Genomic DNA, 15616 nt, shown 5'->3' with positions numbered 1-15616 from the left:
GGCCAAATCATAATGAAGTCAAGTGAGAATTTAACATATATGGAGAATAATTCAAGACCATCTCGAAGGTATTGAACATTCAACAGAGCTTAGTTTAGTCTATAATAATGAAGACGACACTTGGAAAACTCCTTTACAAACATGCAGGTCTTGTGGGGTGTTGCGTCAAAACTAGACTGTTTTGACTTGAATTCTAAGTTGGTTTGGTGTGGTAAAAATGTAACAATACACACCAGACAGCTAACACTATCCCCACTGGAAAATATAGTGGTGGATGCATCATTTATAGGGATGCTTTTAGGACTAGGGGCTGGTAATCTGTTCAGTAATTATGGAGTGGTGGGTAGCACTGTTGTCTCACAGCAAGAAGCTCATGGGTTTGATTCCTAGGTGAAGCGTTCTGTGAGTGTGTGTGTGTGTTTGCCCTGTGTCTGGAAGCCCAAACTTAATAGGACATTTTTTTTCTTCTTGAGTGACCCAGTCAGAATCATGGTCTTAAGCTTATAAAACTATGGGAAAAAACCCTGCAGAACCTAAAGCAATGTTTTAAAAAGCCAAATGAATTCAAATGAAGGCACGCAAGCAGCAGGCAAGGGGGGAGGGGTGAATAATTTACATTGCCAACATTTATTTTCCTTTTGTGTCCTTTCAGAAATAAGCTTCTGATTCCAAATAAAAAAAATGTTAGTCACAATAAAACTAGATCCAGGTTGTGACAGTATTTGGGGGTTTTGTTTACGTATATGTGATGTTTTTGTGTGTCTGATCCACAGGCAATTTGAGACAGTCATCCCTACAGAGGAGTCGGTCATTACAGAGATGACGGTGACTTTGAGAGACTGGGGTACCATGTGGAAACAGCTTTATGTGGTAAAATAGACGGTTATGTCTAACAGATTTAAATATCTGTGAAAAGTATCAGTATTTCTTCTGATTGATGAAACACATGCTAATGGTTCTTGGTTTCACCCTAAATTGTTGTACACTGATCAGCCATAACATTAAAACCACCTCCTTGTTTCTACACTCTGTCCATTTTATCAGCTCCACTTACCATATAGGAGTACTTTGTAGTTCTACAATTACTGACTGTAGTCCATCTGTTTCTCTGCATGCTTTGTTAGCCCCCTTTCATGCTGTTCTTCATTGGTCAGGACCACCACAGGACCACCACAGAGCAGGTATTATTTAGGTGGTGGATCATTCTCAGCACTGCAGTGACACTGACATGGTGGTGGTGTGTTAGTGTGTGTTGTGCTGGTATTAGTGCTAATGGAGTTTTTAAACACCTCACTGTCACTGCTGGACTGAAAATAGTCCTCCAACCAAAAATATATCCAGCCAACAGCGGCCCATGGGCAGCGTTCTGTGACCACTGATGAAAGTCTAGAAGACGAGGTGGACCAACTACAGTGCCTTGCAAAAGTATTCAGCCCCCTTGAACTTTTCAACCTTTTGCCACATTTCAGGCTTCAAACATAACGATATGAAATTGTAACTTTTTGTGAAGAATCAACAACAAGTGGGACACAATCGTGAAGTGGAACGAAATTTATTGGATATTTTAAACTTTTTTTAGAAATAAAAAACTGAAAAGTGGGGCGTGCAATATTATTCAGCCCCCTTGCGTTAATACTTTGTAGCGCCACCTTTTGCTGCGATTACAGCTGCAAGTCGCTTGGGGTATGTCTCTATCAGTTTTGCACATCGAGAGACAGAAATTTTTGCCCATTCTTCCTTGCAAAACAGCTCGAGCTCAGTGAGGTTGGATGGAGAGCGTTTGTGAACAGCAGTTTTCAGCTCTTTCCACAGATTCTCGATGGGATTCAGGTCTGGACTTTGACTTGGCCATTCTAACACCTGGATACGTTTATTTGTGAACCATTCCATTGTAGATTTTGCTTTATGTTTTGGATCATTGTCTTGTTGGAAGATAAATCTCCGTCCCAGTCTCAGGTCTTTTGCAGACTGCAACAGGTTTTCTTCCAGAATGGTCCTGTATTTGGCTCCATCCATCTTCCCATCAATTTTAACCATCTTCCCTGTCCCTGCTGAAGAAAAGCAGGCCCAAACCATGATGCTGCCACCACCATGTTTGACAGTGGGGATGGTGTGTTCAGGGTGATGAGCTGTGTTGCTTTTACGCCAAACATAACGTTTTGCATTGTGGCCAAAAAGTTCGATTTTGGTTTCATCTGACCAGAGCACCTTCTTCCACATGTTTGGTGTGTCTCCCAGGTGACTTTTTATAGATATCTTTGAGAAATGGCTTTCTTCTTGCCACTCTTCCATAAAGGCCAGATTTGTGCAGTGTACGACTGATTGTGTCCTATGGACAGAGTCTCCCACCTCAGCTGTAGATCTCTGCAGTTCATTCAGAGTGATCATGGGCCTCTTGGCTGCATCTCTGATCAGTCTTCTCCTTGTTTGAGCTGAAAGTTTAGAGGGACGGCCGGGTCTTGGTAGATTTGCAGTGGTCTGATACTCCTTCCATTTCAATATGATCGCTTGCACAGTGCTCCTTGAGATGTTTAAAGCTTGGGAAATCTTTTTGTATCCAAATCCGGCTTTAAACTTCTCCACAACAGTATCTCGGACCTGCCTGGTGTGTTCCTTGGTCTTCATGATGCTCTCTGCGCTTTAAACAGAACTCTGAGACTGTCACAGAGCAGGTGCATTTATACGGAGACTTGATTACACACAGGTGGATTCTATTTATCACCATCAGTCATTTAGGTCAACATTGGATCATTCAGAGATCCTCACTGAACTTCTGGAGTGAGTTTGCTGCACTGAAAGTAAAGGGGCTGAATAATATTGCACGCCCCACTTTTTAGTTTTTTATTTCTAAAAAAAGTTTAAAATATCCAATAAATTTCGTTCTACTTCACGATTGTGTCCCACTTGTTGTTGATTCTTCACAAAAAATTACAATTTCATATCGTTATGTTTGAAGCCTGAAATGTGGCAAAAGGTTGAAAAGTTCAAGGGGGCTGAATACTTTTGCAAGGCACTGTAGGTAGGAGTGTCTAATAGAGTGGACAGTGAGTGGTTAAGTATTTAAAAACTCCAGCAGCACTGCTGTGTCTGATCCACTCATACCAGCACAACACACACTAACACACCACCACCATGTCAGTGTCACTGCAGTGCTGAGAATGATCTAACACCTAAATAATACCTACTCTGTGGTGGTCCTGTGGGGGTCCTGACCATTGAAGAACAGCATGAAAGGGTGCTAACAAAGCATTCAGAGAAACAGATGGACTACAGTCAGTAATTGTAGAACTACAAAGTGCTTTTATATGGTAAATGGAGCTGATAAAATGGACAGAGTGTAGAAACAAGGAGGTGGTTTTAATGTTATGGCTGATCGGTGTATAGCATGTTTTCACTCTGGAAATCAGCTTGGTTGTAATCAGCGTGTCTGTTGTTTTTAATGTTTGTTTTGTTTAGTTCAGTTTACGTTTTAGTCATTCATTATTTCTCGGCACAAACTAAGGTTCTTATTTACTCTAGTTTTGAATGAGTAGTACTAATGCATGTTCAGGTTAGTAAATGTGTTGTGGGTGAGTAATAGGCTGTGCTAATGCAATGTATTAAAAAAACAGTAATGTGTATAAGAGTGGTAAGGTTACACAACAGGCAGTGTGGGTGTCACCAGTGTGTAACACAGCAGTTTTTTTTTTAAAGTGCACACATGTAGTTAACACAGAATAGAATGAATAGAATAGAATGCCTTTATTTGTCATATTTACATATACAGGTATAGTAACAAAATTCTTTCTTTGCATATGCTAGATTATTAGGAAGCTGGGGTCAGAACGCAGGGTCAGCCATTGTACGGCACCCCTGGAGCAGAAAGGGTTAAGGGCCTTGCTCAAGGGCCCAACAGTGGCTGCATAGCAGAGCTGGAATTCAAACTCTCAACCTTCAGTTGATAGCCCAAAGCTCTACTCACTAGGCTATATATATTAAAAATATACCACTTGTTAGAACTGCAAGTCATTCAGTTCTAAAGCTTTGCCTGTTCATTTCTAAGTGTGTAATATGATGCCTGATTATGTTGGGTAATGTCAAGTAGCATTATAACATATACATTGATCAGGCATAACATGACCACCTTCCTAATATTAGCACAAACACCCGGCCATCCACTTGATGTAAAAGAAAACGTGATTCATCAGACCAGGCCATCTTCTTCCATTGCTCCGTGGTCAAGTTCTGATGTTCACATGCCCATTGTTGGTGCTTTCGGCGGTGGACAGGGGTCAGCATGGGCACCCTGACTGGTCTGCGGCTATACAGCCCCATACGCAACAAACTGTGATGCACTGTTTATTCTGACACCTTTCTATCAGAACCAGTATTACCTTCTTCAGCAATTTGAGCTACAGTAGCTCATCTGTTGGATCGGACCACACGGGCCAGCCTTCACTCCCCACGTGCATCAGTGAGCCTTGGCCACCCATGACCCTGTCGCTGGTTTACCACTGTTCCTTCCTTGGACCACTTTTGATAGATACTGACCACTGCAGTCCGGGAACACCCCACAAGAGCTGCAGTTTTAGCCCTTGTCAAACTCACTCAAATCCTTATGCTCGCCCATTTTTTCTGCTTCTAACACATCAACTCTGAGGATAAAATGTTCACTTGCTGCCTAATATATCCCACCCACTAACAGGTGCCGAGATCAAGAGATAATCAATGTTATTCACTTCACCTGTCAGTGGTGCCTGTTTATTTCTAAGTGTAACATGATGCCTGATTATGTTGGATAACATCAAGTACCATGATAACACGTATATATTTTGCTACAGTATAACAGACCTGCATAAATCTGTTTCTTTTTGTGCTGTGTATGATCTGCAGAAGAACGAGGGCGAGCTCTTCCACAGACTCTGGCATGTCATGACCGAGATTCTTGAACTAAGACGGCAGGTTCTTCTCGGTCACCTGACCACCGAACGCATGACAGAAATCAAACAGCACATTGTAGCGCGGCTCGACTGGGGAAACGAGTAAGTGCTTCAGGTTATTTTAACATTTATAAATCTCAGTGCTTCTCAAATATTGAATCTCTGAGTGGGTTGTGGAACAGTCGTGGGTGAGTTGGAGGCATGCGAGAGAGAAAACTGGAGTTCTGTTACCTGGATAAAATGAATAAAAAAACATTGACATTCGATATATGAAATGACATTTGATATTTTATTTGTATTGAATTTTTCATTTATTTTAGCTTAAACCACACAAAAGCAGTATGTTTACCAGTGTTTTGCATTATCTGTTCTTTTGACAATAATTAGTAATCATATATTCTTTGGCTTTTATTTGTTATGATTTTAGCAGTGTTACAGTTCTGGATCTTTAATGTGGTGTTTGTGGTGCATATTATAATTTTATAGGTCTGGGCTGCAGACAAGCCAGTCTAGCCCCTTTGATTATGCAGCCATGCCATTGTAACATGCAGAATGTTTTGCCGTTCTCATGTTAAAATAAGCATGGATGTTTCTGAAAATAAATGGTTTAGGACAAATGCTTGTCACTTTGAGGATATGTTCCTCCAAAATGCTTAATAATTTTCCAGCATTTATGGTTCTCCTTAAAGATGCCCAAGGCACCCATTATATTGTGTGGTGTTTTGCACATAATAATATAATACAGGTGTGTAATAAAAACAGGTCTAGCCCCTGCACTCTTTGATTATGCAGGTCTGCCAATTTAACATGCAGAATGTTTTGCGGTTCTCATGTTAAAGTACGCATGGATGTTCCTGAAAATAAATTGTTTAGGAGGAATGCTTGTCACCGTAGGGATATGTTGATCCAATATGTTTCAAAATCTTTTAGCAATTACAGTTCCCCTTAAAGATGTCCAAGACACCCATACAATGAGCACTAATACATCCCATCCCATAACAAACCCTGGCTTTTACGCCATTCATTGGTAACATTGTGTTTTTGATCTGGAGAACCTAAAGTTCCTTATTTTAATAAAGATTCTAACAATTTATCAGAACACATTAAATACCCAAACTGTGCATCAGTCAAGGTGAGCTTGAGCCTAAACAAGTTAGCTGTGTTACTAAAAATTGTTGATGAGTGACTTATGCTGTAAATCGTTCAGTCATAATTTTTACAAAAGTTCCATTTTAAGACCAACAGTTAATAAGGTACAGCATTAAAAAATGTTAATACTTTGTTCTTGAACTCTATTATTATAATAATAGCTTTATCGTATTGAACACGGGGCGGCACGGTGGCTTGGTGGGTAGCACTGTCGCCTCACAGCAAGAAGGTCCTGGGTTTGATCCCCAGGTTGGGCGGTCCGGGTCCTTTCTGTGTGGAGTTTGCGTGTTCTTCCCATGTATGCGTGGGTTTACTCTGGGAGCTCCGTTTTCCTTCCACAGTCCAAAAACCTGCAGTCAGGTTAATTGGAGACACTGAATTGCCCTATAGGTGAATGGGTGTGTGTGTGTCTGCCCTGCGATGGACTGGCGCCCCGTCCAGGGTGTTACTGTGTGCCTTGCGCCCATTGAAAAGCTGGGGTAGGCTCCAGCACCCCCCTGCAACCCTGATTGTATAAGCGGTTAAGAAAGTGAGTGAGTGAGAGTGAGTGAGTGTATTGAACACTTACAAAATTCTGAGCGCCTACTGTAATGTTAAATATATGTTAAATGGGCGCTCAGGTGGCGCAGCGGTAAAACACACTAGTACACCACAGCTGACATTTCAAACTCGTCAGTTCGAAACTCAGCTCTGCCATACGGCACCTACATGAACAACGATTGACTGTTGTTCAAGGGCAGTGGGCGGGAGAGGACCTCATAACTGACAGTTATGTCCTCTGCTGGCTGATTGATGGTGCCTGCACAGAGACGAGGGATAATGTGTTGATCAGAGTGTGTCTCTCCGTACACAAAGCTGATGCACATATGAACTGGCCTTGTGCAGGTGAAAAGATGCAGTAAGTAGTGCAGTCATGGCTCTCCTCAACCAGGGTGGAGATCATCAGTAGAGAGGAAGCATAATGCAATGGGGGATTGGATGCTACTACTAGATACTAATACTAGATTGGGAGGAAAATTGGGGGGCGGGGGTGTGTGCAAAAAAAATGTTATGTTAAATGTTATTTTCAAATGAATAATTATTTGCTTGGGTCGTGACTTTGAAGTCTTAGTAAAAAAGTTAAGATACTACTTTTGCCTACAAATCATGTTGTTCTAACTATTGTAAACATACATGTGCTTATGTATGTCTCTTACAGGCAGTTGGGATTGGACTTGGTGCCCAGAAGGGACTTTAGCATGGTGGACCCTGACGACATCAGTGTCACCGAGCTCTACCGGCTGGTTGGTTTATTTTTTTCACTGCTCACTCTTTCATTTGCCTTCTTTCTTTCCATTTCTAATACACAGACACACATACACTCAGTTATTACTCATGAGTCACTCTTTTATTGCGGCCTGAGTTTAGAGTTTTGTTACCACGGAAACTGCATCTCAACCTGACGCCACAGCTTACACACACACACACACAGAGACGGTAAGTCAGGCTTGTGTAAGGAAATGATAGTAATTAGGGACAACAGAGGAATGGAAAATTGTACATTAAATAACTGTTTGCAAACTCGGAATAAAAATGTATTCATTCAGAATCCTGTCTGGTGTTCATATACAGAACACTCACCGTACAGTCTCGTACAGATCAATACAGTGAGGTATTAGGTTCGTCCATTAGTTTATACACAATCAGATACGGATAAGTGCTTATTCTAAAAGTACTTGACAGAAAATTTCAGCTAGGCACACAGACAAGTGAAAAAAGACATGAAATTTTTAAACATCAGCAGCAAGCTGCAAAAAGTGAGCCACAAAGCTGTGAATCTGTGCAGTTTTTTCTCTCTGTGCAACACTGCCTCAAAGTATCATATACAGTGTATCACAAAAGTGAGTACACCCCTCACATTTCTGCAGATATTTAAGTATATCTTTTCATGGGACAACACTGACAAAATGACACTTTGACACAATGAAAAGTAGTCTGTGTGCAGCTTATATAACAGTGTAAATTTATTCTTCCCTCAAAATAACTCAATATACAGCCATTAATGTCTAAACCACCGGCAACAAAAGTGAGTACACCCCTTAGTGAAAGTTCCTGAAGTGTCAATATTTTGTGTGGCCACCATTATTTCCCAGAACTGCCTTAACTCTCCTGGGCATGGAGTTTACCAGAGCTTCACAGGTTGCCACTGGAATGCTTTTCCACTCCTCCATGACGACATCACGGAGCTGGCGGATATTCGAGACTTTGCGCTCCTCCACCTTCCGCTTGAGGATGCCCCAAAGATGTTCTATTGGGTTTAGGTCTGGAGACATGCTTGGCCAGTCCATCACCTTTACCCTCAGCCTCTTCAATAAAGCAGTGGTCGTCTTAGAGGTGTGTTTGGGGTCATTATCATGCTGGAACACTGCCCTGCGACCCAGTTTCCGGAGGGAGGGGATCATGCTCTGCTTCAGTATTTCACAGTACATATTGGAGTTCATGTGTCTTTCAATGAAATGTAACTCCCCAACACCTGCTGCACTCATGCAGCCCCAGACCATGGCATTCCCACCACCATGCTTGACTGTAGGCATGACACACTTATCTTTGTACTCCTCACCTGATTGCCGCCACACATGCTTGAGACCATCTGAACCAAACAAATTAATCTTGGTCTCATCAGACCATAGGACATGGTTCCAGTAATCCATGTCCTTTGTTGACATGTCTTCAGCAAACTGTTTGCGGGCTTTCTTGTGTAGAGACTTCAGAAGAGGCTTCCTTCTGGGGTGACAGCCATGCAGACCAATTTGATGTAGTGTGCGGCGTATGGTCTGAGCACTGACAGGCTGACCCCCCACCTTTTCAATCTCTGCAGCAATGCTGACAGCACTCCTGCGCCTATCTTTCAAAGACAGCAGTTGGATGTGACGCTGAGCACGTGCACTCAGCTTCTTTGGACGACCAACTCGAGGTCTGTTCTGAGTGGACCCTGCTCTTTTAAAACGCTGGATAATCTTGGCCACTGTACTGCGGCCCAGTTTCAGGGTGTTGGCAATCTTCTTGTAGCCTTGGCCATCTTCATGTAGCGCAACAATTCGTCTTTTAGGATCCTCAGAGAGTTCTTTGCCATGAGGTGCCATGTTGGAACTTTCATGACCAGTATGAGAGAGTGTGAGAGCTGTACTACTAAATTGAACACACCTGCTCCCTATGCACACCTGAGACCTAGTAACACTAACAAATCACATGACATTTTGGAGGGAAAATGACAAGCAGTGCTCAATTTGGACATTTAGGGGTGTAGTCTCTTAGGGGTGTACTCACTTTTGTTGCCGGTGGTTTAGACATTAATGGCTGTATATTGAGTTATTTTGAGGGAAGAATAAATTTACACTGTTATATAAGCTGCACACAGACTACTTTTCATTGTGTCAAAGTGTCATTTTGTCAGTGTTGTCCCATGAAAAGATATACTTAAATATCTGCAGAAATGTGAGGGGTGTACTCACTTTTGTGATACACTGTAAATTCAGCCTTAGCCCTTTTTTAAATCTTGGTAAGCTACTTTTAACAGCCACCAATATGCTTCTAGTGCAACTCTGTTTAAATCGTTAAACACCCCTAGCAGAATTCATTGAGCTTAACTGTTTTTGTTGGCAGAAAATAGAGATGAATCCATTTCGAAACAATTTTGAGTTCCAAAATCATTTGTACAAAGAATTTTCTGTAGGTACAAAATACATGGAACAGTGGTCTTCTTTTTAGGAGCTACTTCGAAACAAAAACAGTTGCATCATTGGATTTGGCAATTGGATTTATTTATTTATTTATTTAGCATAGTCAATTTGTCTTCCGCTGTAGTGGATCCCTGATTGCATTCGAGGAGGGTATTTTGCTGCTCACGTGCCCTCTGACACATGTCTTAGAGGACATCTTCTTTATGCCTCTACACAGGCACCTCGGTCTGCTAACCGGGGTCCTTGCACAGAGTTTGAAGACCCCACCCACTTGGTCCTGTCAGTTCCCCACCCAGCAGACACGGTGGGCAATTTGTGTCTGCTGCAGGCACTGCCAGTTGTGCCCGCTAGATGGCGCCCAGTCGACCGGTAGCAGAACGGTAGTTCAGAATCTCGGCGCTGGTGTGCTAGTGGAATATCTTGCTGCGCCACCTGGACGCCTTAAGTCTTTTAATATCAAACACAGTCATGGACAGTTTTGTATCTCCAATTCACCTCACTTGCACGTCTTTGGACTGTGGGAGGAAACTGGAGCAGACACAGGGAGAACATACAAACTTTACACAGAAAGGACCCAGACCGCTCCACCTGGGAATCGAACCCCGGTCCTTCTTGCTGTGAGGCGATAGTGCTACCCACTGATCCATTGGAAGATATTGGAACCTGTGATCAGAGCTTTCACCCATGTCTAGGTTCAGTAAGAATGAATATGTGAGATCAGGGCATTCAGAAATGCAAATCGTCACATTCTAAACACCAGTTGCACTATAATTAGGGCAGTTGTAGCCTAGTGGTTACGGTACTGGACTAGTAATCACAAGGTCGCTGGTTCAAGCCTCACCACTGCCAGATTGCCACTGTTGGGCCCTTGAGTAAGGCCCTTAACCCTTGATTGCTTAGACTGTATACTGTCACAGTACTGTAAGTCACTTTGGATAAAAAGTGTTAAATGCTGAAAATGTAAATGTAATTATTAATATACTCATCTAACAAGTGTTAAAGACTCGATAAACATGTAGTCCTGTTCTGCTTTTACCATCTGTTACCCTGGACATGAATAAAATCTGAAAATTAGTAGAGAACAGACTCTGAATGCAAAAGTTGGCGAGAATAATCTCTATCACATGAGTTGTGCAAATACTGAAACATATCTGGGTCACATCCGAATCCTCATAATACCTCATTATCCTCCCTTACGCAACCACTTTGTGGAGTTATGTAAATCGCATAATAATATTTTACCAAATGTTGTTTTGTAGTTCGAGGGTTCTTTGTTTTTGCTGTATTTTGAACATATATAGAGTTATAGTGTATGCGTGTGTTGATTATAGTATGCAGTCATCTGTATCATTATGCATGTGTACATGTATGTATACTGAATATGTAAAACTGTTGTGTGAATTAATGACTGTATTTCTCTGAGTGATCTTGTGTGGGGGTGTGGTGTTTTTCATCTAATGCATATTTCCCGTGGGCTGATTTGATGAATGTAGTGGTACGCTGTGTCTGCCTGTGATCAGATGGAGCGACGGCATCGTAAGGGGGAATTCGCAGTGCAGGCCAACATGCATCACCTGTTCCTGCAGACCAACAGCCTGCTGAACGGCAGCGTGGCCGAGGAGCTCGAAGTCTTCTTCTTTATCTACGATAGCAGAGAGATGCGACCAGTCAGGTAAGGTTAATCATGTCTGTGTAGACGCCCGGCGCTCTCAGGCAATGATGTTGAATAAAAGGATCTGGCTCCCAGTTGGCATTTCAGTTAATCCCAAAGGTGATTCATTCATCCATTCGTTCACTGTCTGTTTTACCACCACTTTATCCTATTACGGGTTGTGGTGGTTCCTACTCACTGGGCTAAAAGCAGGAAACACCCCTAGACAGTCCATCACAAGACAAACACACACTCATACCTAATTTGGGGTAATTTGGTATCTCCAATGAACCTGCACTGTGGAAGGAAACCGACACAGAAATTGAGAGAACATGCAAACTCCACAGAGAAAGGACCTGGACGATCCACCTGGGAATCGAACCCAGGGCCTTCTTGCTGTTAGGCGGCAGTGCTACCCACTGAGCCAGCGTGCCCCCCCCAGGTGGTCAATCATAATATATATATTTTTTAATCTATTTTGTTTATGCATTTTCACCCCATTTTCTCCCTTTTTAGCGCGTCAAATTGCCGGATTGCCTCATGCTTCCTCTCCACCAATGCCGATTCCTGCTCTGATCGAGGAGAACGAAGCTAACCCACGCCCCCTCCGACACGTGGGCAGCATGCCGTATGCATCTTGTCACCCACACTTTGACGAGTGCAATGCGGATCATCACTGTGTATGGAGAGACACACCCTGACAGCACTCTTTTCTCATCTTTGTGCAGGTGCCATCAATCAGCCAGCAGAGGTCGTAATTGCATCAGTTATGAGAGAGAGACGTTGTTCATGTGGCCGCTCAGCCTAGCCAGCAGGCAGAGCTGAGAATCAATACGATGTATTCGAGATCCCAGCTCTGGTTCCAGCGTGTGTTTTTACCGCTGCGCCACCTGAGCGGCCGTCAATCATAATATTAATTTGATTGTATTCATTTATTTACAAAGGATGTAACTGAAAATCACCTGAACTCAACAATATACTGCATCTTTAATAGGTTTAAAGCTGTTATATTTCAAGGCACTTGTTACAGACACCTTAATTTTAGCTAGATTATTAGTTTGTTAAATGTATTTATACTGCTAAGCTATTATTTGTACAAGTGCAGAAACACAGCAAAACATTTTATGTTATACTACCATTATTTGGACACATTAACCTTGGAACAAGCAGATTTTGTGTCATGGCAGGTAATAATGATAATAATAAAAAAGTTGTCACCAAGTGACATCCTTAACCAGAACAATGCAAAATATTACTCAACTCTCTCACAAATATAACGTTTGACGTTAGAAGTGTCTGGATTAGCCGCTCAGGTGGCACAGCGGTAAAAACATGCGCTGGAACCAGAGCTGGGATTTCTAATACATCGTATCGAATCTCAGCTCTGCCTGCTGGCTAGGCTAAGCGGCCACATGAACAACGATAGGCCTGTTGTTCAGATATGGGCGGGACTAAGCCGGATGGGGTCTCTCTCTCTCATGACTGGTGCAATTACGACCTCTGCTGGCTGTCGTAAAAAGATGAGAAAAGAGTGCTCTCGGGTGTGTCTCTCCGTACACAACGCTGAGCTGCACTGCACTCGTCAAAGTGTAGGTGATAAGATGCATACGGCTGCTGCCCACGTGTCGTAGGGGGCGTGGGTTAGCTTCGTTCTCCTCAATCAGAGCAGGGATCGGCATTGGTGGAGAGGAAGCATGACCAAATTGGACGTGCTAAAAAGGGAGAAAAAGGGGAGAAAATGCATAAACAAAAAAAACAAAAAACAAAGAAGTGTCTGGTGAAGCCCGATTACTGCCAATTTGGGCCAGTGAGCAACGCCCTTAACCCTCAATTGCTTGAATTGTATTCAGTCATAATTGTAACCTTCTTTGAATAAAACATCACTAAATGCCAAAACTGGAGATGTGTTTTCCTTTGTACAGTTGTTTTCTTGTATTTCTTTGTGCATTCCCTAGTGTCTTAACAGAAAAAGAGCAAATACTTAATTTCCTGGGCAGGACTGAGGGTTTCATTTTGCTACAATTCTGGCACTGGCCCAAAATAAGGGCTACATCCTTGGGCGAAGAAATTTTGCCGTGGTACAATGATGCTGCCTGGTTAAATTGAGCCTATTACTGATACTTTTTGGAATAATATTAGGTGGAGTGTGTTCCACTGTTTTTATACCATTGATTACAGTATTATGTAGTTTGAGATGCCGCCTCAGTCTCTGAAACCAAGATGATGAAGAAATGTGACTCAAGGGCAAAGTAATTATCCACCAGTAGCCTTGAGTTCATTGTGCTTCTAACCAATAGGCTTGTAAAAAAATAGAAAAATGTCTTGTTGTGATGGAAGCATCTTTCCTAAATGTTTTATTAAATATGTTGACAACAACTGCTGGTCAACGGTCACTGTTATACATCCATACATCCCATCTCAGAAACACATCAGTAAAATGCTCTTGTCTGGAGAGTGGCTGTATAAATTATTAATATAGCAAATGGATTGACCTCGTTTGTCTGAGTATGTGGACGGTGGTTTTCTGGCACCATGTTTTCTGTCTGAGATCCGAAAAAAGGACCCTCTTGCATGAGGCACCATGTTTTTATAGTTATTTGATGTATTCATTTATTTTAATTTTTATTCCTATTTGGAATCATTTCTCAGAATAAAGTGTGTTTATGTTTACAGAATGATTTTATCAGTAGGTTTATGGGGGTTAGCTTTGTTATGCTAGTGTCTTTTGCCAAGCTGTTTAACTACGGGTGTGTTCGAAAACCTAGTGAGCTGCCTTGCTGTCTTACTGCCTACATAGGCAGCTGCCTCAGTAGAGAGGATTCCAATAAGTCAATGACTTATAAGGCAGGTTATTCGAACGCGCTACTTAGACAGCGATTCCATCGGGTTTCGCTTACTAAGCTAACACAGTTAGCATCTTGCCATTCAAACCAATGGGATGGGGTGGCACAGCGCACTAGCATCTCAACTAACATCTCCCTCCGTGTACCGAAACGTTTATGCAATTGAGCACGTTTATACAAATTAAAAATCAATAATAATTTATTTATGTTTGAAAATAACTTCGTTCGTTTCTCCGCACCGTCCGCCATGTTTTTTTTTTTTTTTTTCTGTGAGAGAAGATCTGCTGCACTGAATGCTGGGATTGCCTTGATCACTAAGGACGCTTCCGATGCTCACTCGTTCTTGAGTCAAAATAACACTGAAATTTTATGATGCCTAACTAGACAGCATATTAAGGCATCTAGGATTTCGAACAGCCTCATTCTCGGGAGCGCACGTAGGATGAGGTAAAATGCTGCCTATGTAGAGAGCTCACTAGGTTTTTGAACACACCCTATATTTACAATAATACCACTAGCATCACTATTGTTTGGAAGTGTGTTTTTTCCTGCAATCAATAGGGAATGTTTTCAATTCCCTATTGAAATACCCTTGGTGCCTGCACCACCTCTTCTCTGACAGACTACCCGCCCCCTCCAAAACACTTGTAGTTGCAGGCCGCTACTTTTCACCTGCCAGAGATGTAGTCTCACAGAGAGCTGGTGTGCAGGTGTCTTGACCAGACACCAGAGGTCACTATGCAACAACGAGTCGATAACGGCTTCAACATTGCTGTATAATTGAGCCGAGGCTATTGCACTAGTGGTGGAGGATTTACTGAGTGCTCAGTGTGTCTCTCAGTATTTGATAAAGCTCTCTGTAAGACTCCACCACTTTTTAGCACCAGGTGTACGCATGTGTCTGAGGGGGCACAGATGGAGCAGGGGAGCAGTTGGGGAATTTCAGTTATAATTGGATAATTCCAGTGCATACCCTGGATGCTGTGGATACAGTATCCACTAGTATTCACAAATGTACACACACACCGATCAGCCATAACATTAAAACCACCTCCTTGTTTCTACACTCACTGTTCATTTTATCAGCTCCACTTACCTTATAGAAGCACTTTGTAGTTCTACAATTACTGACTGTAGTCCATCTGTTTCTCTACATACTTTTTTAACCTCCTTTTACCCTGTTCTTCAATGGTTAGGACCCCACAGGACCACCACAGAGCACTGCAGTGACAATGACATGGTGGTGGTGTGTTAGTGTGTGTTGTGCTGGTATGAATGGATCAGACACAGCAGCACTGCTGGAGTTTTTAAATACCGTGTCCACACACTGTCCAC

The 15616-nt window shown here is 42.3% G+C and overlaps 1 protein-coding gene across 1 annotated transcript in view; it reads left to right on the top strand.

The window, feature by feature from the left end:
- dock4 (dedicator of cytokinesis 4) overlaps positions 1–15616 on the top strand; it is a 128661-nt gene that overhangs the window by 40618 nt on the left and 72427 nt on the right. Inside the window, exons 5-8 of the mRNA XM_063000064.1 lie at positions 774–870; positions 4873–5021; positions 7267–7351; positions 11308–11459. Coding sequence (XP_062856134.1) covers positions 774–870; positions 4873–5021; positions 7267–7351; positions 11308–11459 — 483 coding nt within the window. The remainder of the gene's footprint in view (positions 1–773; positions 871–4872; positions 5022–7266; positions 7352–11307; positions 11460–15616) is intronic.

Source organism: Trichomycterus rosablanca, chromosome 8, assembly GCF_030014385.1.
Source record: "Trichomycterus rosablanca isolate fTriRos1 chromosome 8, fTriRos1.hap1, whole genome shotgun sequence".
Classification (NCBI taxonomy): domain Eukaryota; kingdom Metazoa; phylum Chordata; class Actinopteri; order Siluriformes; family Trichomycteridae; genus Trichomycterus; species Trichomycterus rosablanca.
Note: the sequence above shows the minus strand (reverse complement) of the source record. Positions and strands in the feature narration are given on the sequence as shown.